At 49.3% G+C, this 22308-nt stretch overlaps 2 protein-coding genes across 10 annotated transcripts in view; one reads left to right on the top strand and one right to left on the bottom strand.

Moving 5' to 3' along the window:
- PER3 (period circadian regulator 3) overlaps positions 1–21006 on the top strand; it is a 26725-nt gene extending 5719 nt beyond the window's left edge. For 2 of the 6 annotated variants that reach the window (XM_083512885.1, XM_083512886.1), the window contains exons 3-22: positions 597–754; positions 1197–1312; positions 2149–2350; positions 3511–3559; positions 4012–4154; positions 4898–4976; positions 5547–5653; positions 7322–7478; positions 9085–9190; positions 9357–9485; positions 9988–10105; positions 10344–10467; positions 11475–11602; positions 11985–12194; positions 12831–13106; positions 14182–14894; positions 15955–16147; positions 17374–17488; positions 18614–18764; positions 19740–21006. In XM_083512885.1, the coding sequence (XP_083369011.1) occupies positions 597–754; positions 1197–1312; positions 2149–2350; positions 3511–3559; positions 4012–4154; positions 4898–4976; positions 5547–5653; positions 7322–7478; positions 9085–9190; positions 9357–9485; positions 9988–10105; positions 10344–10467; positions 11475–11602; positions 11985–12194; positions 12831–13106; positions 14182–14894; positions 15955–16147; positions 17374–17488; positions 18614–18764; positions 19740–19874 (3409 nt within the window). In that variant the 3' untranslated portion in view covers positions 19875–21006. Of the gene's footprint in view, positions 1–596; positions 755–1196; positions 1313–2148; positions 2351–3510; positions 3560–4011; positions 4155–4897; positions 4977–5546; positions 5654–7321; positions 7479–9084; positions 9191–9356; positions 9486–9987; positions 10106–10343; positions 10468–11474; positions 11603–11984; positions 12195–12830; positions 13107–14181; positions 15361–15954; positions 16148–17373; positions 17555–18613; positions 18765–19739 lie in introns of those variants that run through there. The other 4 variants (XM_083512883.1, XM_083512884.1, XR_014528391.1 and 1 more) reach the window with 3 other exon arrangements.
- UTS2 (urotensin 2) overlaps positions 1–22308 on the bottom strand; it is a 579903-nt gene that overhangs the window by 553703 nt on the left and 3892 nt on the right. For all 4 annotated transcript variants that reach the window (XM_083513365.1, XM_083513367.1, XM_083513366.1 and 1 more), the window contains exon 4: positions 19992–22308. In XM_083513365.1, coding sequence (XP_083369491.1) covers positions 22192–22308 — 117 coding nt within the window. In that variant the 3' untranslated portion in view covers positions 19992–22191. The remainder of the gene's footprint in view (positions 1–19991) is intronic.

The raw sequence follows: 22308 nt of genomic DNA, 5'->3' as shown, positions 1-22308 counted from the left end.
CACAATAGTGAGGCACAGCAAGTAAGTAAATTAAACCACAGGAGACTTCAGAAGCCACCAGAATACATACTTTTTTAAAATTCAAAACCCACGGAGAAAGAAAGAACTGTTCCTACCCTTCCCAGAGAGGCCATTCTACAGCTCTAGAGGCAATTTCAGAAAAGGCCATGCTCCTAGCCATGCCTCTTGGAAAGCGGGATATGGAGCAGGGTTCAAAATGGGGGCATAGGAGTCCATACAGAGGGCGCTATTATCTTGGGCCATAATGGCTTTTAAAGGCATGCTTCAGTGCGCTCAGGTATTTTAGCTGAGGGCCAGGCAGTCTGAAGTGTTTCTGGGGCTTGTGACAAGAAATGTAGAGCCTGGAATGTGCGAAGTGCCATAAACAAATAGGGTTCCATGCGCCAGCCTTGCCCACATACTGGTCCTGTTAGATGACAGAGCTCCAGGTCCTTCTTTACAGCACAAGGAGCAACCTTTCTTTGTGCTGGAGCAAACATGGCTTTCAGCTTCTCCCCACCCAAAGCAGATATCACCTAAGAAAGGCCCTTCTTTCTAAAATGTGCTGTTGTGCGTTTTTTTGTATTCATCTGCAGTGAGCTGCTTTGTTGGAACCAAAGTAATAATAGAAAGCTGAAGCTGCTGATCCAGGAAATGAAGCAATATCTCCCTGCAGAGCAGGTGGAGAGTTGCAGCAAGGCCAGCACCCTCTGTGCCCTGAACTACGCTCTCAAGTGTGTCCAGCAGATCCAAGGTACGTGGGTGCATTTGAAGAAATCCCACACTGCACGTGTCGGCCTGTGCCCCAACTCCCATCTATTGGCATGGCTGTATGATGCTGGGGATTGAGTCCAGTGTTCTGGAGGGTGCTGAAGGGTGGCACATGTAATGGCAGTTTCCTGGGTTCCACCTCTCTTGTGCTCTCTCACATGAGCAAGCAGTGTAACCCAGGAGGGTGCACCTGCCAAGACAGGGACTATGAGAGGGCACACAGAATATGTTGGGCTTTCAGGAAGGGGCCACTGGCCGCTCGTGGTGTTCAGTGACAGCATGACTTTGAATTCTTCCTTAGAAAGGGATCTTGAATCTGGCATGGTCATTTTACAAGCAGGGTTACGTAAGAAATACCCAAATTTGCCACCTGCTCATTGCTGATTTCTCCCCACTGCCTCTTGCTTCCCTTGCCTCCTCACCAGCTGACAACAAAGTTTCTAAGGCTTTTGGTAAGCATGGAGCACATCAGACCGATGCCGCTGTGTATGGAGTGGAAAAGCTGGCAGCCATCATGTCTGAGCACACCCCCAAAAACACAGTAAGTGACCCGAATGCTAATTGGGGCTCTTTGCCCATTTCAGGTGTACTGGTCAAAGAGTTAGCAGCAGCTCAAAGACGCTTCCTAAAACGTAACCACCACAAAATGGCTGTTGTCTTCCTTCGCTGTAAAGCTGCATCTCTGCTTCACTCTTAGAGAAGGGATGACAGAGACCTCCCAAGAAGTACTAATGAGTGATAAAAGCACTGAGCAGGAATTGGTGGATCTGTCTGTGTGCAGGTCCTTGGGACACTTTTGCTTCTCAGCCTCTGGAAAACACAAGGCCGCGAGGGTTCTGTGTTGATGTCAGTAACCTATCTCCATCCTGAATCAGGTGGGGGAGGGACCTTTTAGATGAAGCAAGGCCACATTCCCTAGTAGGTGGAGCCAGAAGCTGAAAGCAAGGCAGAGCAAGAGATGTGTCCCTTAGCTTTGTACAGATGGCTACATTTCAACCAGAGAATTTCTTAAACATGCATATCTCCATCTCCATCCTCCACATAGGCAAGCAGGAAATCTTCTCACACTTCAGGACTCATTCCTCTAGGCAAGAAGCACTTGGTGGAGGGCATGGAGTGGGGCTGCTGGTAGAGGAGCAGGGCTTGAGGAGAGTCCCAAGAGAGGGAGGCATGGAGGGCACATTTGACCCTTGGACCTTAAGGGCCCTTGCTTCTGGTTTAAGGACATACCATGTAGCTGAGAAGCGGCAGGTGGCAACTGGATCCCGATTTGTAACCTGAAAACTGAACATCTGTGTCTCTCTGTGATCTTGTTGGCTTGCCAAGTGGCTCCTGCTGTTCTGGCTGTGCTTGAGGATTGTGCTTCTTTTCCTCCAGGACACCTTTGTAGCCATCTTTTCATTGCTCTCTGGGCGGACTGTGCATGTCTCTGAGCAAGCCGCCTCTGTCCTGAATTGCAAAAGGAAATGCTTGGAGTCCTGCCGCTTTGCAGAGTTGTTGGCTCCCCAGGATGTGGGCGTCTTCTACACTCACACCAACCGGGCTCACCTGCCACTTTGGAATACGGAGGCCCAAAAAGGTGAATTGCTCTGCCCAGGGAAATTTCATCTCATGTGCATGGTTGTATCAAATGCAAAACACTTGAATGAGTTGTAAATATTGTGCTCCAGATAAACACAGAGAATTATCTGGTTTACCAGTAATTCATGTGTTGCTATTACAATATTGCAGCACATAGTCACTACCTAACCAAATTGGGGGGGGGGACCCTCCAATCTTCAGGCCAGATTTGACCCGACATGTGTCCCAATTTTTGCCGGGCTGTTTCAGCTCCCACATACCTGATGTCACCTGTGACATCTGTATGGGACAGGTAGAGATGTGACTGAATTGGTTGTGCAGCCAAGTTCCTCACAGGGCATTTGATTGTTCAGCCAGTCCCTGCAGAAAGCATCAGCTGAAGGGCACTGAGTTTACCCACTGGGCCAGGCAACCGACTTGAGTTCCGCTCCTGGAACTTGATAACACAGCTGATTCCTGCTGTTCCTCACCAGCTGGCTGCTGGGTGGTTGGGAAGGACTTTGACAGGTGGACATGACAACCTGTCTGTCATCTGACAGGACATCTGGTACTTGACTCGCTCACCTATCAGAGTTAGCCTGTGGGGTTGGGGACAGATAATGTCCTTAAAAACTTGTGCACGCTCTTGCAGCATTGAAAGTTCAGAGACTAGTCCTGGGAGAAATGGGCTGAGGGTGGAGGGGTGGGCAGGTCAAGGGCACAAAGAAGTAGTTGGTCGTCTTTGCATGCAGCTCATCTGACCATGGAATGGGAGCTGTGCGTGAGCTTTTAGTTGCATAGGAGAGCTGAAAAGAATGCTAATATATTTCACATTTGGCAACTCATGCAGTTCTTTGGTTTCAGATAGTACATGGGTAGACGAGTCTAAAAAGTCTGAGGCACAAATTTTCACAGCCGTCTAGCAGCTATGGTGACTCATTTACCAGAAGTAATGTATTTAGCATTAACTCTAGAAGTATATATTCAGTTCTGACCAAACTAAGCCTGCTAGAGTGAAATATACTTCCACCCCCATCTTCTCTGGTCTTGGTGGGCAAAAAGGCCATCTTAGTTTTTGAAGTAGGTCCTGGGGGTGAGAGGGTACTAAGATGTGCATGCTGAGAACGAGGAGAATTAATAAACAAATGTTGGTCTCTTTGTGTATTTTTGCCCTTACAGACTCACTTTATGAATATGCACAAGTGAAGTCCTTTTTCTGCAGATTAAGGTGAGTATTATGCAGGATTATGGCAAGAAGAGGGGTGTTACAATCTATTTTCACCAGAACTTTCTGTGTGCATGTTGATGCCCAAGCATTTTAGGATGGTAGTAGTGACATTTCTTCCTATTACCACCCTGCTTCATTTTACGAGATTAACTGGAAATAGTCCTTCTCCCCCCCCCCCCACTTGGTAGTACGGAGTAGAATCTGTGACTACAAGGTGATCCAGTTTCTTACTAAAAGGAAGCGTTTGGCTGTAGACTGTTCCTACTGTTATAACACTTTGATGCTAAAATGCTGCTCTTCAAAGGAGACAAAAGGAATCAAGCATCAGAGTGAATTAACAGGACTGCAGCTTTCTCTTCCTTCTAGCCAGAAACCTAGACAATCCCTTGCCATTTGGAGTAAACTTCACCTGTAACTGACGAATCAATGGTTTTCTGTTGTTTTGTTTGCAGGGGAGGCAAAGGTCAAGGCCGAGAGGAGCATTACTACCCATTCCGGATGACCCCTTATTTGATCAACTTCTCTGTCTCTGATCCCAGTGGGCCGATGTCTTGTTGCTTGGCTCTCGCTGAAAAAATCCACTCTGGCTATGAAGGCAAGAAAAGGGGAACTCCAGTTAAAATTGGCTGGGCTAAAACCCAAGTGTATCATGCTAGATTCTGTTATGTTTCCATCCCATCTTCTTCTGGGAATTAACTTTGGGACTGGATTGCACCCAGCATCCCTGTTAAATGGTCTGTGTGTGTCTCATGGATGTGTCGGGATGTAGACAAGGCGGATGCTTTCAGTTCTTGTGTGTGAGCCAGTTTGACAGAACATTTCAACTTCCTGGTCAGCATGCAAGGGAATATGGACTGTAGCCAAGTAGACCCACTGAAATTAATACCACCTAAGTTAGTCATATCCATTAACTGCAGTGGGTCTGCTCTGAAAGGCACTAACCCTGGATAAAAATTCCATTACTCTAATCTAATTCTGTGAACGAAGGGAGGTTCTAGATGGAACAGTATCTCTTTTCTTTCCTCATCCTCTTTTGATAAGGAAAGGCTCCTGAAACCCAGAGAGAGAGTTCCTGAAAGTGTTGAGTGTTGTGGGTCCGCTGTCAGAAAGGAAAGTTGCTTGGGTTCACATGAACCTCTAAGTCAGTGTTCCCCAACCTTGGGCCTCCAGCTGCTTTTGGACTACAACTCCCATCATCCCTCGCTAGCAAGACCAGTGGTCAAGGATGATGGGAATTGTAGTCCAAAAACAGCTGGAGGCCCAAGGTTGGGGAACACTGCTCTAAGTGGATCTTGAGCTATCACTGATACTTTGTGTTTCTTTCTTTTAAATTGTTAGCTCCTCGAATTCCTGTAGAAAAGAGGATCTTCACCACCACTCACACCCCAGGCTGTCTCTTTCTGGAGGTGGATGACAGGTGACGACTTTTATCTTGCTCATACATATGAGGTGTGTTGCTGGCAGTGCCAGAGAGAAATGCCATTAGGGGCTGATGCGTTGTCTGTTGCAGGCATGGGGTGCGCCCCTCTGTGGCCCTCCAGAGCTTGTTGGACTCCACCTGTGAACTGTCCCGGCAGGCAGCGTGGCCAGGGGTCCGAGGATGGCAATGGGAGTTAGAGTCTAGCAACACCTGGAGGACACAGATGCTCCCCACACAATGGGTGTATTGCTTTGTCTTATCCTAATAGTAACCAAAGAGCTGTCTCCTGAAGGCTTTTGAAAACACCCTGAACTCATGAAAGGTTCAATGAACAGCTGAAAAAACGCAGCCCTCCCAGTGTGGAACCATTCATGAATTGGTGGTGATGGGAATGGCCTTTCTGGGTGATTGACTGAGATCATAGCCAACATGTGCTTAATAGTGCCATTTTCTTGATGTTTAAAAGCTCCCCCCCCCCCCCAGTTTCTATGTCACAAAAGGCTCCCTTACAAGGTTGGTGTTTGCACTGTGCTTTTGTCAATTGGCCGCTGCATTGCTCGATTTCAGGGCGGTGCCTCTGTTGGGATACCTGCCCCAGGATTTGCTTGGGACGTCCATCTTGCAGTACCTTCACCCGGACGATCGACCCATCATGGTAGCCATTCATCGTAAAGGTAAGTTTCAGTCTCTCCTCTGCCTTTGGACCTGATGTGGGTGGAGGGAGTGTCCTCAGTGTCACAAGAGGAAGGGAGCAGGTTTTTCCCTGCTCAGCTCCCATTCCGTGGTCAGACGAGCTGCATGCAGGGAAGAGGGTGATGCTGTTTTGGAGCAATGAGGCCTTTGCGTGCGTTCTCTCTCCCCAGAAGTGGAGGCTTCCACTCCCGTGGTGTAGTGCCTGTAGGTGAGCCAGTTGCTCATCTAAGGGACTATTTTGGGGACCATTTGTTCTGCATGTTTTTTAACTTCAAACCATTCTGGATTTTATTTCAATTTGTTTCTTAACCTCTGCATTCAGGCCATAGAACCCATAGCAAAGGCTCATGGGATTGCAATTGCAAAGGCTCCTGCGATTGCTAACTACAGTGGTGCCCCGCAAGACGAACGCCTCGCAAGACGGAAAACCCGCTAGACGAAAGGGTTTTCCGTTTTGGAGGCGCTTCGCAAAACGAATTTCCTATGGGCTTCCTTCACAAGACGAAAGCCCATAGGGAAATCTCCGGGACAGCGGGGAAGCGCAGCGCGTCTTTCCCACTGTCCTCGGACCTCCTCCGAAGGCTGGCGGTGGCGCGGAGAGACCTCCTCCTGCCGCCAGGCTTCGGAAGGATGCTCCGAAGCCTGGCAGCGGGAGGAGGTCTCTCCGCCCCACTGCCAGGCTTCGGAAGGCTGCTCCGAAGCCTGGCGGTGGGGCGGAGAGACCTCCTCCCGCCGCCAGGCTTCGGAAGGCTCCTCCGAAGGCTGGCGGTGGGGCGGAGAGACCTTCTCCCCACGCCAGCCTTCGGATGGCTGTCCTGAAGACTTGCGGTGGGTGGAGGGTTTTCCTTCCCACCGCCAACATTCAGAAGCGCTGCGCCCCTTCCCCTCTGTTCCCGTACCTGTCCTGAAGGCTTGCGGTGGGGAGAAAAGCCCTTCTCCGCACCGCCAGCCTGGCAAGCAGTTCCCATAGGAACGCATTAATTGATTTTCAATGCATTCCTATGGGAAACGGTGCTTCGCAAGACGAAAAACTCGCAAGAAGAAAAAACTTGCGGAACGAATTAATTTCGTCTTGCGAGGCACCATGTATTTTATTGCTCTTTTCATGCCATTTTGAAATTTACTGCTCTTTTTGGGCTGTTTTTGCAGTTTAAATTGATTTAATTATCTCCTGGTCACACATGAGTAGAACACGTGTAAGTGGGAGACACCTGTATTATGTTCACTGACCAGCAACAGCTCTCTAGGATTTCAAGCAAGAGTCTCTCCCAACCCTACCTGGAAGTCATAGAATCAGAGTTGGAAGGGACCCTGAGGATCATAAATCCAACCCTCTGCAATGCAGGAATAGGCAGCTGTCCCATATAGGGACTGAACCTGCAACCTTGGCTTTATTAATACCATGCTCTATCCTATCCAACTGAGTTATCCAGGATGCCAGATGCTGAGGATTGAACTTGGGATGTTCTACATGCAAAGCAGACACTCTACCACTGGTTGCCCCCCCCCCCCATAACCTCTCTCCTTCTGGCCGAGAAGAATGATAGAACTTTGCATTAAGCTAGTTCCACTAGGTGTGGGCAGGCCTTTGTGTGCTTCCATTGGCTGTTGTCAATCCAGCCTTGTCTTTGTCTCTGGCTTTTACTCAGTTCTGAAGTTTGCGGGCCGCCCTCCCTTCGAGCACTCGCCCATCCGATTCTGTACTCAGAACGGGGACTACGTCATCCTGGATACCAGCTGGTCCAGTTTTGTGAATCCATGGAGCCGGAAGGTCGTCTTTATCATTGGGCGGCACAAAGTCAGAACGTAAGCCTCCTGAAGCCACCGTGTTTGGGGTTTGTCATCTTTCCCTTGACACCCAGAGCCAATAAGGAGAATTCAGATTGGATTGATACTGTGCTCCTGTGTGTGTGGGCCTGTAGAACTGGTGTAATAATTTGGATTTAGTCCTACTCAGAGTACAGTCATTAAAATCAATGGCTGTGGATAGCTTGGGTCTGTTCATTTAAATGGGTCTCCTCTGAGTAGGATTTACGTGAATACAACACAAAGATGGTGAGGCATGTGGCATATTACAAGGGCTTTAAATAAAGATGATGCCAATTTATCAGAGCAGGTCCAGTCAGCATCTTGCATGGTGCAGCAGTAGCAATTTCCCAGGAGTGCTAAGCTAAGGCACTGCTGTTTATTCTGGCTCTCTGCTCTCCAGGACCTGTTGAGATGCTAAGCGTTGAGCCTGGGATCATCTGTATGTAAAGCATGTGCACCTCCCCTTTGCTAAGGCCAGAGCAGATCTGACTTGCATCGTTTTATAAGCCACAAAGTCCAAATGTAGGAAGATTCTGGCTAACGAAATGCTTGTGGCCAGTACCTGGAGGCTGGAGCTAGACAGGGAGCCCAGAGGAGACTGAGGGATTCAGATTCTTGCTGTCAGCTGACTTTTGACTGATCACATGCTGGGTGTTTGCAGTTGAATCTTGTGATTCTTAGTAGACCCTTCCAGGAAGACCCTGGTGCTGGAGCCTTCTGGCAGGGAAGCAGACCAGCAACTCTGAGCTTCACATTGAGTCTGCTGCTTCCTTCACTTCTGAGGCTGGGGAAGGAGAGTGTGAAGAATCAGGGATCCAGGCAGGGCTTGGGAGGGGCTATTGGGGGCTCAAGTGAGGCATCTGTGAGATGGAGCTCTTTCAGGCTGCCTCAAGACTGCTGGGCTTTGGTGCAAGGCCCTCGGCTTCTTCCCCAGAAAAGCTTTTCATGGGGTTTGGGTTGGGCAGGATCCTGACACTTCGTTAAAATTTGCCTTCGCTGCAGCAAAAGAAAGGATGCCATGCCGGATATTATTGACATAGAATTTCTGTTTTGTGTTCAAATTGTTCATTGTTGAAATACTGTCTTCTCATGAGCCTCTCCGCTTGCTGCCAGGGTATTTCTTAGCCCTGCTCTAGCCTGTTTGGGCTTCCTTGGGCTGCCACAGACATTTCTCAAGCTCCGCTTTAATTCAGGCCTTGTGTAGGAGAGCTCCTTACTTGGAAAAGCGTTTTGTTTCTAAGATATTCTGAAAATTCATTTTCAATTTGTGTCATTAGCAGATAAGGCCAGTTGTTTCCTTTTCTTTTCCCCACAGCAGGAACAGATTTCTTTGAGTATCCAGCTACGTACTACTCAGGTCTACCCTAAGTTAGTCATTTTCATTCACTACAGTGGGCCAACTCTGAGTAGGACTTGCATTGGATACAACCCTCTGGGTTTACTCTTTCATCAGTCTGTTTAACATTATCCAGCTGGGGAGCCAGAAGAACTCTGCTGCAGAGCTAATCCCTTTCCTTGAATAACTCACTCCTGTAATCTTGTGATACAGACCTTCCCTCATCTAGTGTCAAGATGACGCTCTGCTTCCATTCATGCTTTGCAGGAGCCCTCTGAATGAAGATGTCTTTGCAGCAAGAAGCAAGGGGATGAACAGGGTTGACAAGGAGATCTGGGAGCTCCAAGGACAGATCTATAAGCTGCTTCTGCAAGTAAGGAGGGGAATGCAGCTCCAAGCTGGGATGCCTTCTGTCGGGTGGGGGCAGGGTGCATGTCAGCATTTTCCTCTCCGTGTGATCCAGAGGCATGCAGCTGACAGGAACAATTGCTGCAGCCCTTCCCAGGCTTTGGAAGACCTCTGTTTTTCTTTATTTCCAGCCTGTTTATAGCAACGGTTCTAGCGGTTACGGAAGCCTTATTAGCAATGGATCTTACGAGCACTACATCAGTGTGGCGTCTTCCAGTGACTCCAATGGGAACTGTGCGGAGGAAATACAGAGAGAACTGGTGAGTCTCTGGTCATTCACAACCAGCCTGCAGTACAGGTAGCGGCTGGGGGGGGCATTGTTGTGGGGGTGCCTCTGGCCTGTTAACCAGCAAGGAAGCTTACGAAGGAAATGGATTTAGAGGGGTTTGAGTCAATGGGTATTCTATTCTATTTAATTTTAAAATTATTTGTAAACTGCTCTTTGTCAAAGAGACAGAGGCCCTCTGCCATTAACTATACCCAGTAATGGGGCCGAGTCTACAAGCTGACCATGGCTACAGCATCCTGCCATTTTTTTGTACTGCTGTTTGTGTTCCACTGTTCCCTTCCCACCCACCCTTGCTTTTGTGTAACATCTTGCCTCTTGAAGAGGCCCAGAGAGAACTTGAAATCCCCACACACCTTTGCAACGGCTTGCTTTGTCCTAGTGAAAGTCTTGGCCACCTGTGGGTTTGGTAGGTTTCTCTTATGGACCAGTATTGCTACCTTTGCTTCATTCATCCTTTGTCCCCCCTGCCCCAGATGTCCTTACAGCAGATCTTTGTGGATGCCAACAGACTCAAGAATGTAGGTCAGCAGCTGTACATTGAATCACACAGTAAGCCTCAAGATGGAACTCCCAGGGCAGAGCAGCCAGGAGGTGAGTTCATGGGGGCGACAATGGCCAGGGAGTGGAAGGGATGCATCGTCGAGGGTGCCTGCCCCAAGATGGGGAAAATGGTCCAAGACAGATTGATCTTTGGGGACAACAAACATTATAATCTGGAGCCAATGGGAATGACATTGAGACCAGGGGCAAGTGGCCAAGTGGTGGTGGTCGCCCCACTCCATTGTAAGGGACGTTCTCTTTCCCCCTCCCCCCTCTCCCAATTTTCTAGACCAAAACCCGGGTGCTCCCCCTTTGACTCTCATTGACCCACCAGCTGAATCTTGTGATGTCTTGAGAAGCACCAACCACGTCCTGTCCTATCAGCAAATTAACTGTATGGACAGCATCATCAGGTAATAACAACATGGCGTCTCAGCAGGTGTCAGTGCTCCTGAAGTCTTGACTTCCTCCTCAGTCCCTGCTAGGCATTTCTCATGCCAGCAAAATTCAGTTTCTGTACCTCGTAAAAAGAAGAGTGATCTGTCTGTGAGGCCCTCGGAATAAGGTTGTGCTGCTTTCTCTGGTGAATCATGTTATTTCCCCTTTTTCTGTTGTTTTGGACTACTTAGCCTTCCTTTCTACAGCCTCAGGGATCTCAAAGCAGGTTGGGGCAGAGGGAGACATAAATACAGTCATACCTTGGTTTTCGAACTGCTTAGCTCTCGAACGTTTTGGCTCCCAAACGCCGCAAACCCAGAAGTGACTGTTCTGGTTTGTGAACTATTTTTGAAGCTGAATGTCTGACGGGGCTTCTGTGGCTGCTGATTAGCTGCTTTGGTTTTCGAACGTTTTGGAAGTTGAACAGACTTCCGGGACAGATTCCGTTCAACTTCCAAGGTATGGCTGTAAATAGAAACGTTTATCAAAACCACGCTCAATTCTAGTAGTGTGGCAGAAATTATATAGTGTCTGTATGGAAACAGGATTACATTCAGGCAATTCCTAGCATCATCCTAGGCACCAGTAGCTCCCCCCACAAAAAAAACCCTTGAGGTCAGCGGGTGGGGCTGAGCAGCTAGATCTCTCTTGGCCCTTACGGGGGGCCAAGTTTGCTCTTCTGTTGGCATCATTAGACCATTCTGTTTGTATGTTTGAGTGTGGTGTTTTATGTTCTCCCTAACAGACCAATGTATTAAGCATAGAAGTGCTTGATAGAATTTCCCCACTTTCTAAAGTGTCAGAGGACCATGGGGGGGGGGTGCGAAGAGAATACCTGCATAAATTCAATGAAACAGATGGTTGGATTGATCCTGATCTTTGAAACTTGCCTACTCCTTCGCTCCCATTCTGATTGGCTGGGTGAACAGCTTATATTCAGACTTAGAATAGGAAGATGCTCATGCTAGGCTCCTGATTGCAGATACCTGGAGAGTTGTAACAGTCCCGCCCTGAAAAGGAAGTGCGAGTCCTCTACCAATGCATCCTCTTCGTCCTCCGATGACGACAAGCAGGCTCACCTATGCCAGAATGACAAGCAAATCTTGGAAGGTGAGAGGGAGCTCAGGAAGGTTTTTAAGAGTTGTTTCAGTTTGCTGGCAGCGCAGCTGGAGGGTGCTGGTGGTAGCTGTGCTAATGGCTGTTTCTGCCAATATGTTCCAGCACTTCATGTGCTCTGTGGAAATGACTTCCTACACAGATACTTTTTTCCCATTTGAAAGCCCCACATTTATATTGATCAACTGGCTTGTCTTGGCTGTGCTTTTGTTGTGTCGTATTTTTGAAAGCATTTGCTTTAAGGTTTTTAAGTGGAGGTTGGATGGCCATCCATCTTGGATGCTGTAGTTGAGATTCCTTCATTGCAAGGGCTTGAGCCAGACGAAGCTCAGGGGTCCCTTCCAACTCGACAGTTCTATGATTCTTCTCCCACTAGATGCTGCTGAGCTGCCCTTGGTTGATTCCCAGCCACCTGTGACACCCAACCTGGAAGGCGACATAGAGCAGCAGGCCCCAGCGAGGGTGGTGAGCGGTGCTGCTGCAATGACTGACCTGGCGCTGACTGCCAAAGCATTGAGCGTGGTCTCCGCAACCAGCCAGTGCAGCTACAGCAGCACCCTGGTCCACTTCCCACACCCGGAGTCAGGTAGGTTGGCAGACGGATCTTGCTCCTCTCCTGAGAAAGACACACAAACCTCCAAGCTCCTTTGCTTACCCACCCACCTCCTCTGGATGCTGTCCCTGTCCTCCGGCAGCGGTGTAGGAACCTCACTCAGTGATTGTGGGGGACAAATTGCTTCCTGTTTATGGGCAACATCCACTGCAATGAGCACCAGTCGCCTTGATTTCAGGTAGGGACCTTCCAGTTCTGTTCCAGGGAGCACACTTATTCACATCAGTGCTTAGAGTTCCTCTGGCCTTCCTTACTTTGCCTGGCTAGACATTTGGGCCTAAGTAGGAGAGGGAGGTCCAGTGCCCAACCAGCCGAGAGTCCCAAACGCCTTCTCCTCCACCACTTCCTCCTCCTCCTCTTTTTCCCCATATCATTCCTGTGCAGCAGATTCTCGGCGGGATAACTTTGATTCAGATGCTGTCAATCAAACGGTATCTGAGTTGCCTTCCATGTGGCATGTGGCTCCCCCTTTTGCAGCCTGAATAATCCATTCCGGTAGCCCTGCACAACATCTAGGTGAATATTTGGGTGGCAGAGAAGGAGGTTCCCGAGTGTTGTCGGCTGCCTCCTCGGGAAAGTTGTGGCTGACTGTCCTCCTACCCCTCACAGAAGCCACGGCGCTTGAAGAAGCCACTCTGCAAGGTGAGCAGGTGGAGCCATCGCTGGCCAACCCCACACCCAGCGCAGCTGGGGCTGGGGCTGGAGCCACCCTGGAGGAAGTCAGGCTAGTGGGGCTGACCAAAGAGGTCTTGTCGGCTCACACGCAAAAGAAGGAGCAGGAATATGTGGACCGCTTCCGCCAGAGGGCCCTGCTGTCCTCATACCGGCCAGCCTACCTCCAGCACGGAGGGGCCAGGAGCAGCCAGCCTCCTTCCCAGGACCAAGGTAGGAACCAAGTGAGCAGCAATGGTGGGGGAGGCAGAGCTGTGGCAGCTCCCCATAGTCCTCTTGCTTTCCTCCCTACAGGCCACTGAAACCTGCTTCTCTGTGTTTAGGGAAATAGCCTCCCCATATTCTTGAATGGTGTGTGTTAGGGGAAGAATTTAGCTTAGGAGCTTAGAGAGGTCTCTCTCTATTTGGCTAGGGAACAGGGTGCTATGAGTCTGCTAGAAGCCAGCTTGCTTGCTGCTGTACCCAAGAATACAGCCTGTGCCACGTTGCAGTTGTAGCCTAGGTTGCAGATTACACTCGTAATGTGAGCAGCAGAGGCACAGCCAGAGACGCATCTTTATTGTGAGAGCAAAATGAAAGGTAGTTTTTGGATTGACTGAGAAGGGAGGAAGGGAACGAGAAGCGAGCAGCAATGAGGCAGAGGAGGCTGGAAAGTGAGAGAGTTTCCTTCCTCATATCTAAGAAATATGTCAGGGTAAGGGTGGAGGAACGAAGGTTTTTCAGCGGCAAGAAGAGGAGGCTTCTTGCAGGCAGTCTTTGCTGAGGGCAGAACGAGGCCCCCAAAGAGCCAGGCCAGGCTTCTGCATTCATCTCCTGAGAGCACCTTGAGAGAAGCGGTTCAGGGGTTCAAAGAGGCTCCCAGCTAGGACTTCTGCAGACCCAAGAGCTGAGCAGAAGAGGGTATGCCAAGAGGACTGCACCTGAAACCACAAAGTGGTGCCGCCTTGCCGGAGCCACCAAACTGTTGCCCTCTAGTTGCTGTTGGGCTCCAACTCTCTTCCCCTGAGTGGAGAGCACCTGCTGGGGGGGAGGACTGCAGGAGAGGGGGAGGGGAGAGGGCCTTAGGGTCAGGCAGGTGTCAGGATGGGGAGTGTGACTGCCTGCTTTCTATCCTCAACTGGGAACCGGTGCTATTCTGTGCCTCTCCTACTGTCTATGGCAAAAGCACTCTTGGCTTAACCTGTCCTTGAACGGTCAGTCTTGGTCACCTAAACAAAGGGTGCTGCTCCCGCCTGCCTCTCTCTCTCTCTCTTCACAATTTCCCCGCCTTTGGCTTCTTCCTCTGCAGACGATGTCTCTCCAAAGCAGACCAGGCCAGTGGGCTGGAAAAGGAAGACCAAGCCGGGGAAGTTCAAGCGCCAGAAACCACTGGGCTCCCCCGACAGCAGGAGTGGTGCTTGGGAGGCGGATGCTTCCCAGGGACCCCACCCTGGGGCCCCAAGCTTCACCCTCCCTGCCGATCCTTATGCAGCAACGCCTGGTTTCCCTGTTGCCTCTCTGGGAGGAGGCCCTGTCTTGCCGCCTTCTGCCATTGCAGCAGCCCCAGCCACCCCACCTTACCTGCCCTGCAGCATCCAGCCCCTCCCAGCATTCCCTGCTCCATACATGGGCGGCTTCATGACTGTCCTCTTTCAGAATTTCCCAGCGTATCCTCTGCCACCGCCACCTCTTTTCCCCCCTCCGCCTTCCTTCCCTGCGCAGCTCTTCCCCTGCCCCTCTGCTACTTCCTACCCCTGCCCTGTGATGCCCCCGGGCCCTCCTTCCGCTCTCCCTGTGGCAGCGCCAGGCCCCATGGAGCACCCTTCACCCCCCTCTACCCCAGTGTCTGCTGCCGAGGAAGAGCAGCCTGCATCCTCGGGGGACCCGCCCCACCAGAGGCTCTTCAGCAACTCTCGGAGCAGCTCCCCTCTGCAGCTGGACCTGCTTCAAGAAGAGCTGCCCAAACCGCTGGAGCTGTCCGGCACAGCACAGGCCCTCCTGGCAGGCACAGAGGCCATGTGTGTAAGTTCCTGCAAGGGGCATCCCGGGTCAGGTTTTGGGAAGGGTTCGCTACCAATGGTGGCAGATTCAGGGGGGAAATAGTGTAGTGTGCAAGGAATGCCACTCCCCACAACCCCAGCTGTTTTCTTGCTCCGTGGGCCACAGAAGGAGCTTCTCCGTCACAGATCTGTGGGGCCTTGTGAAGCTGGTGGTGGGGCATCCCACCCAGAGATCCTTGCAGTCCATGCTGCTTATTCCGCTTGGGTTTGGGTAGTGCTCTGCACATGGGGCACGGCAGCTTCAAACATGGCAATTCATTCCTCCCCCCCCCCTTTCTGTCCTGGTCCTTCTGGCTCTTTCGGGAGCCGCCTAACAGCAGACGATGGTTGTTCTAATTACGCCCTCTGTCTCCCAGGGATGCAGCTAAGGAGCGAAGAACAGGGACTTCCTGCGTTGGGTCGGTTTCCGTTCCGCTGTGTTCTCAGAGGTGGGAATCTGAGTTTTGCAGGCAAAGAGGAAAAAATGTATTGGCTCTTGAATCCAGATTGGACTGGGGAAGCTGGCACAGCTGCACTTTGGATGGGTAGAGGGTCCCAGGCACATACAGCTGCTGTAGCTGTGAGTTGGGCGCAGCCGACTGTGGAAATGAGACCCCCTTTGTGTGTGTTGTGTGCTGTCGTCTACCATGTGCTTTGCGTCTGTGGCTGCATTGCGCCATATGAAACAGCAGCGGGAAGCTTGTTTGGTCTCTGTTGGCAGGAGAAATCCTTGGGTTTAAAGCACCCACCTCTCCAGATGTTTTGGGCTCCTATCAGCCTCTGCCAGCGTGTCCATAGTACACTGGGAGTTGTAATCCAAACAATCTGGAGGACAGGTTAAGGAAGTTTGCAGGGCTCGCGGGCCGTATTCGCGCGACCACATTATCTGGCTCCGCGACAGGAGTCTTTTACTTTCAGAACCAGCTGAGCTGGTACCAGCTGCTAATCCTGACCCCACCTGGGTGCCTGCAGAAAGCACCGCCATCTCTCCTTGAGCCCGGCAGTGACTTTGTGTGGATGGATTTGTCTCATTTCCTTTGCAGGATGAGGATGGGGAGGACAGCGTGAACAATGACAGCCACTCCGTCTCCAGTGAGTTCTTCGACCTTTTGCTACTGGAAGATTCCCAGTCTGGAAGTAGCTCAGCGGCCTCTGGCAGTGGGTCTGCCAAGTCCAGCTCCTTGGTCTCTGGGTCCAACGGCTCCAGCTCCAACGAAACGTCTGGTTGTGGCACAGGTAAGGCAGGCACTCTGGGCACGAGAGGGAGACCCTGAAATATTTGACGGTGGCAAATGTTAGTCCATGGATGGGGCAAGCCAGTGCCTTACAATGCACTGTGTGAAGGAGGACTTCCTTTGTCTGTTCTGAATCTTCCAACATTCATCTTCTTCTGATGTCCCCAGCAGCTAGTATTACGGGAGAGGGAGAAGAGCTTCTCCTGATCCACTTTCTCCACTCAGTGGGAGAAGTTGTTCCATCCCTTTATTATTTTGATTGCCCTGTTTGAACCTTTTCCTGCTCTGCAATAAGTTTTTTGAGGTGAGGTGATTGGACAGTACACAATACGGTCTTACCTCGAGTTAGAGATGCTTCGGGTTGCGCGATTTCGGGTTGTGCACCATGCCGAATCTGGAAGTACCGGAACGGGTTATTTCTGGGTTTTGGCGCATGCGCAGACGCGGCGCTGTGGGTTACGAATGTGCTTCCGCACGGATCACGTTCGCAACCCGAGTGTCCACTATACTTCAAAGGCACTCACACAACACATTTGTATAAGGGCATTGTGATATCAACAGTTTTATTTTCAATTCCTTTCCTAACGATCCCTAGCGTGGAATTTGCCTTTTTCACCACTGCTACACACTGGATCAACATCTTCAGTGAGCTATCTGCTACGATCCCATTCTGACCCCATGAGCATATATGTGAAATTAGAAATTTTTGCTCCCGTGTGCATCACTTTGCAATTTCTTACACTGAATGTCATGTTATAATTTCCTGCGCATAGACCCCACTTTGGAGCTCCTCAGAAATCCCTCTTTGTTTTAACCACTTTGAACAATTTGGCATCAACAGCAAACAAGTCTACCTGAGTGCTCACCTCAACTCTAGATCATTTGTAAACAAGTTAAAAAACACAGGGCCCAGTACCGATCCTAAGGGAATTCTAGATTTCTCCTTTTCTCTGTGAAAGTAGTTCAGGCACAGGAGGGATCTGCCCGATGTCTCCTACTGTGAAGACAGATGCAAATAATTTGCCTTGGGATCTCTGCAGCCCCTTTTTCTTGAGTGACTGGGCCACAACTTAGAAGGAGAGGAAGTGCTGTGTGTGTCGGCTTCCACAGAAAGAGAAGCCCAAAGGGATTTGCTAGCAGGGGAACGGCCACCCTCCTCCCTGCCTTGAGATTGGCCTGTGCAGAAACCCACATCTCATTTGTGTCCACCCACCTGTCTCCAAACAGGCAGCGGAAACAGCAGCAAATACTTTGCCAGCAATGATTCCTCCGAGGTCTCAAAAAGGGGGAAGAACAGCCAAGAAGGAGGAGAAGAGGCGGAACGGCCACCGCGGCCAGCCAGGTTGGTGCGGAGGACAGTGAATAGTTTGCCTGAACCAATCCAGATGACCTACCAAATGCCAAAGCGGTGAGAAAACGCCTTTGCTTTGCTACTTCTCCAAACTAGGTAGGCCCTCCTGCCTTCCAGAAGGCAGCGCTGGGAAAATTGGGATGGGGAAGGGCAAGCGTTTCAGGAAGGGGAGCAAAATAGGATTTCCATAGCTTAGTCACTAGCAGGCCCCGTGATATTTGCCCCCTTGTGAGGTGCTGGACACATTGGGTTTTTATTGTTGCTGGGAGTGTTAGCTATTGATGGAAGTCTTCTCCATCAAGGAAAATCTCCCGAAACTCTCGCAGGCACCATCCCGGTCTGTCTCCGCACTGGAGCAGAAAGAGCACGTTCTGATGAGCATCTTAACACAATGGATGAAATGCGGAATGTTTTTGTTTTTTTAATAATGGGCCAGGAAGAGAGGTAAATGGAGGAAAGGAGAGCCACGGGCAGCCCAGTCCTGGGTGGGTGGATGGATGGATGTGTTGCCAAGGGGCAGATCTGCATTTCATGCAGAGTCTTTGGAATTACAATTGGGAGGTCCTCTCATCACTCTGCTGCCTGTTCCCTAGGCTGTTGTTGAGAAGGCAGAGGCAGCCCTGAAATGTCTTTGGAGTTGTTTTCAGGAACCTGGACCAATGGACCAATTTGAGGAAAGGCTTATAAAGAACAGAGAAGTGCTTTGGGTAGGGCTTAGGTTTTGCATCCAACTGCAAAATATGGATGGCAGAGAGATTGTGATTGCAAAGTAGGGAAGATTCAGTTCAGAAGGGATCTGTTGGGCCTCCAGATATTGGATTGTCTAAACTGCGCCCTAAAGTCCAGCAGGATCAATGACCAGGGACCAACAGCAATGGGAGTTGCAGCCCTCCAGGCATGGCTGGGGTACAAAAGGCCTGCTTTTCTGTAGCTTTAGCAGCTAATGTTGTTTTAAGGCTTTTAAGATTTTGGAGGGTGCCGCACCTTCTCTGTAGGACTCTGGGTGGTGAAAACTAGCTGAACTTTATGCAGAAGGTTGTAGGAGGAGGTGATGTCAGGATTTTGGCTTTGTCGGGCTGGTGCCTTTTCATCTAGCCAGCTTCTCCTCTCTTGCAGAATTGCAGAGGAGGTGCTGAAAGAGGACCTGGAGAAGCTGGCCACCCTGGAGAGCAAGCAGCCCTGTTTCTCGGAAGGGCAGAAGGAGGAGCTGGCAGAGGTCCACCCCTGGATTCGCACCCAGACTGTCCCCCAAGAAATTGACACCCAAGTAAGGAAACCTGGGTGCATGGAAGCTGGTACTGTGGGTTTCAAATCCATGTGCTCTCACTGTACTCTTTCCGGCAACTGCTCAAAACATTTTTGTTAGGCCAGCCCATCTGAACACGTAGAAGCTGCATGCGATTTACTTCCTTTTAACCACTGCTGACTTCAGTCATCCTTTGAATACTCTTAAATACCTGCTTTTAACTGTGTTTTATCAATCATTTTAATGTTCTGTTGCATATTTTTGTAAACTGTTTAGGAGCTCTCTTACCATCATGCAGTTTATAATATATAACAACAAATTCAATTTAAAAAACACACACACTCCTTTTCCTTTCAAATTGAGTTTGAGCCTTAGCGCAACATACTATTCAGTAACTGTCCTCAAGCAGAGATGGGAAGGCCTGGAAAAAAACCAGAAAAATTGCGGGGGGGGGGGACACAGACAGGTTTCCCTCGATTTTTTCCAAAGCCGTTTTTTAGAAGTCCATGAGAAAAATGACGAAGAGGAAGAAGAAATGAAAAATGATAGTAGTAGTTCAGAAAATGAGATAGAATGAACTGCATGTATATGTTGTGTCTTTCGTTTCTTTTTTTAAAAAAACACTACTCCAAGGGTAGACCTATGGAACTTAAATATTGAGTTGGACCTTAACTATATTTGCTATTGGTGTTGTGGCAAATCTGATTATTTTTTATGTTGATGGTTTCTTCCTTTTTTGGTTGCTTTTGAGGGAAAGGGGTGGTGGCTACCTGTTTTATTGCAACTCACACAATTTGTAAAACTGCTCCACACTGAACTTTTTTTTTCAATTTTTCCAAAATTTCTATTTTGGAAAACAGAGGGAAACAGTTTTTTTCTCATGGCTTCAAAATTTCTGGAAATTGTACATCTCTAAGCTGGAGCAGGTGGACCTTTCGTCCTGCCCAGGAGGGCTCCATTCTTCCATGTTACTCACCAACTTCCTTCCCTTCCTAGGGCTGCATCATGTGTGACAACAGGAATGCCGGCTTGACTGTTGTTGGTGGGCTGGAAGACAGAGATCCTCAAGAGGAGGACAGCAAGGACCTCCTTGATGAGACACCGCTGCTTCCACTACAGGCACCGCCCTAGAGAAGTCCGCCCTTCCTGTGCACATGACCCGGCTCATCTTTTCCTCTGGCTCTCCAAGATGCTGGTTCCAAAGGCTTACCCCTCACACCACTCCAGAATTTCTGAAATTATGGCAACTAATAGTTGGTTCTTGTTTGGGACAAAGCGGCAAGGGCCCCACTACAAAAGACCATTTGGTTCCCAGAAACCATGAGTATTCAGGTGCGCCTGTGCTCATCACACACACACACACACACACACACACAATCACCACCAATGGGGCTTCCCCATTGGAGCTGGATTAATGGCTGGAGATCATCAGGCCGGATCTCGTCCAGTCGTTCCTTTTCATGGCAGAGAGCCAGATTTTCCCCTCTCCCACCCCTGAAGGGCCACCCACCTGTCAGACCACCTTAGGTCATAGCAGTGTCAGGTGATGCTTTTCTGTTTGAAGCCAACTGCGGGGTTTTCAGGCAGTTCTGTGTAGACGGTCTCCTCTCCTGCCACTACTTTTGTTGAAACAATTTTGGCTCACCAAGGAATATATTAGGGTTATTGTCGTTGAGGGCTGTCAAGTTTTTCAGAAGTAGAAATAGCAGCATTTTAAACTGACAAAACTCTCTTCCCTCATTTCTGCCTTTGAATTACACCCAGGATCTGCCTTCTCTTGGTTTGGTGTGATGCTAGGCAGTTAGCCGGGAAAGGAAGGGAGAGTTATTTTTCCCCTCCTTGGGAACCACTTTCTTAAAGAAGAAGAAGAAAAAGTTGTCACCAACTAAGTTTTCTTCAGAGTAGTCCCATTAATGCACCTAACGTAGCCAGGACATTTTAACTTCTGTGGACCTACTCTGAGTAGGACTCATGTGCTACAACCCAGCATATATAATGTTGATGCTGCTGATAGAGACCATGTCACCTGCAGCAGCTCAGGAGGATTTGCTCTAGGAATGGGACACACACACCCCCATTGCAAGCCACAGAGTAGAATGTATAGTTCCAATTAGTTATCAGTGGGATTTATAAACTGGTTTTGGGGCAATAAACTTGTTTGTACCATACTTTTCAATATGTGCGTTTTTAAAAGGTGACCTGTTTGTGCGTGAGATGGGGAGAATTTTTCTCTTTTTGAAACAAAATAAAATGTGAAAATCTTCTTCCTGGGTGTCATTTTGCAATTTAAAATGCAGCCCCAGCACCTTCTTCTTTCTTCACCACCACCAACAACAACCACAACATGGTGCTTTTCTGCTGTTGGACCTTCCTATCATTGGGGAAGTGAAGGGGAGCCTTGTCAGAAAAAAAACCAAAACAGTTTAATTGGTTTCAGTCTTTACACATTTTGAGTGAAAAACACAGGATCGGGGATTGCAGAACCTGCTTCAGAATTAAGTAAAGGCAAATTGGCAGCGGCAACAGGATAACTCAGAATTTCATCCAAGTTGATGGCTACACTTAATTGTTTTGATTCTAAGAAGGACCTTGCATTTGCTCGCTGTTCCGTCTGAGGCCAGCGCTTGTTTACTTTTTGAGAGACACTGCAAATCTTCCCAAAGTATGTCAAAGCCATAGAGAGGAAGTGCTCCCTTCAGCAGAGCTGGTTCTTCTTAAATCACATCAACTTCCCATGCATTTTATCTGATTGCAGCATGATGCTCCCGCCAGAGAGGCAGAGATTTATGACGGGCATCTTCCAAAGAGCTGCCGCCCATTCATCATTGCCAGCTCCATTCTTCATCTGAGGTCGAGGGACAGGCTGTCATGTCTGTGCCTAAAAATGAGAGCGGAGGTTGCAGGGGGTAGAGAGCCTTTTAAAAAAAAGTTAATTGGGTTTGATTGTCATAAAGGAATAGTCAGTCTAGGGACACCCAGTTCAATGCCAGCAGAGTCAGTGACATAGCTAAAGTCTGCCATTTCTGCTGCTTTCTTTAATTGGCACAGAAATGTCTGGCCTTCCTTTCCCAGTGCTCCCCCCCCCCAATAGAGAAACTACTAAGTGTTTTTTCTGCCTCCCTTCCGCTGGCCTGGCAGAGCATAACACACAAAGAAAGACTCAAAGTCTATCCACGCAGACAGGAACCACCGAAGGAAGAAAACAATTCTTTGCTTACAAGATCTTAGCAAACCAGATAGGATTTATTCCTCTCGCAAACAGCAAGGATCATAGAGGTTGTGGTCTGGAGTGTGATTTGTTTTTGCCAGCTTCACATTTCTTTATTTTAATCTTTTAAATATGCACAAATCTATATGCAGGGTTCTAGGATTCTTCTTGATGACATAAATAAAGGAGCTAGAATGGGGGGGGGTGTCCAGTTGGCCATCAGCCGCTTCCAACCATCAGTTACACACAGTATTTCCAGAAACATTCGGAGAGGTTGCCACGCTTCTTGTACTGCTTCCTGTCTGTGGCTAGCAAGCGGCTCAGCAGCGTGTTCTGGGGGAGGTTTCCGAAGAGTAC

The sequence above is a fragment of the Podarcis liolepis genome (genome assembly GCF_965112155.1).
Source record: "Podarcis liolepis genome assembly, chromosome: 7".
In the NCBI taxonomy this organism is placed as follows: Eukaryota; Metazoa; Chordata; class Lepidosauria; order Squamata; family Lacertidae; genus Podarcis; species Podarcis liolepis.
This window is presented reverse-complemented; position numbering and strand designations above follow the sequence as displayed.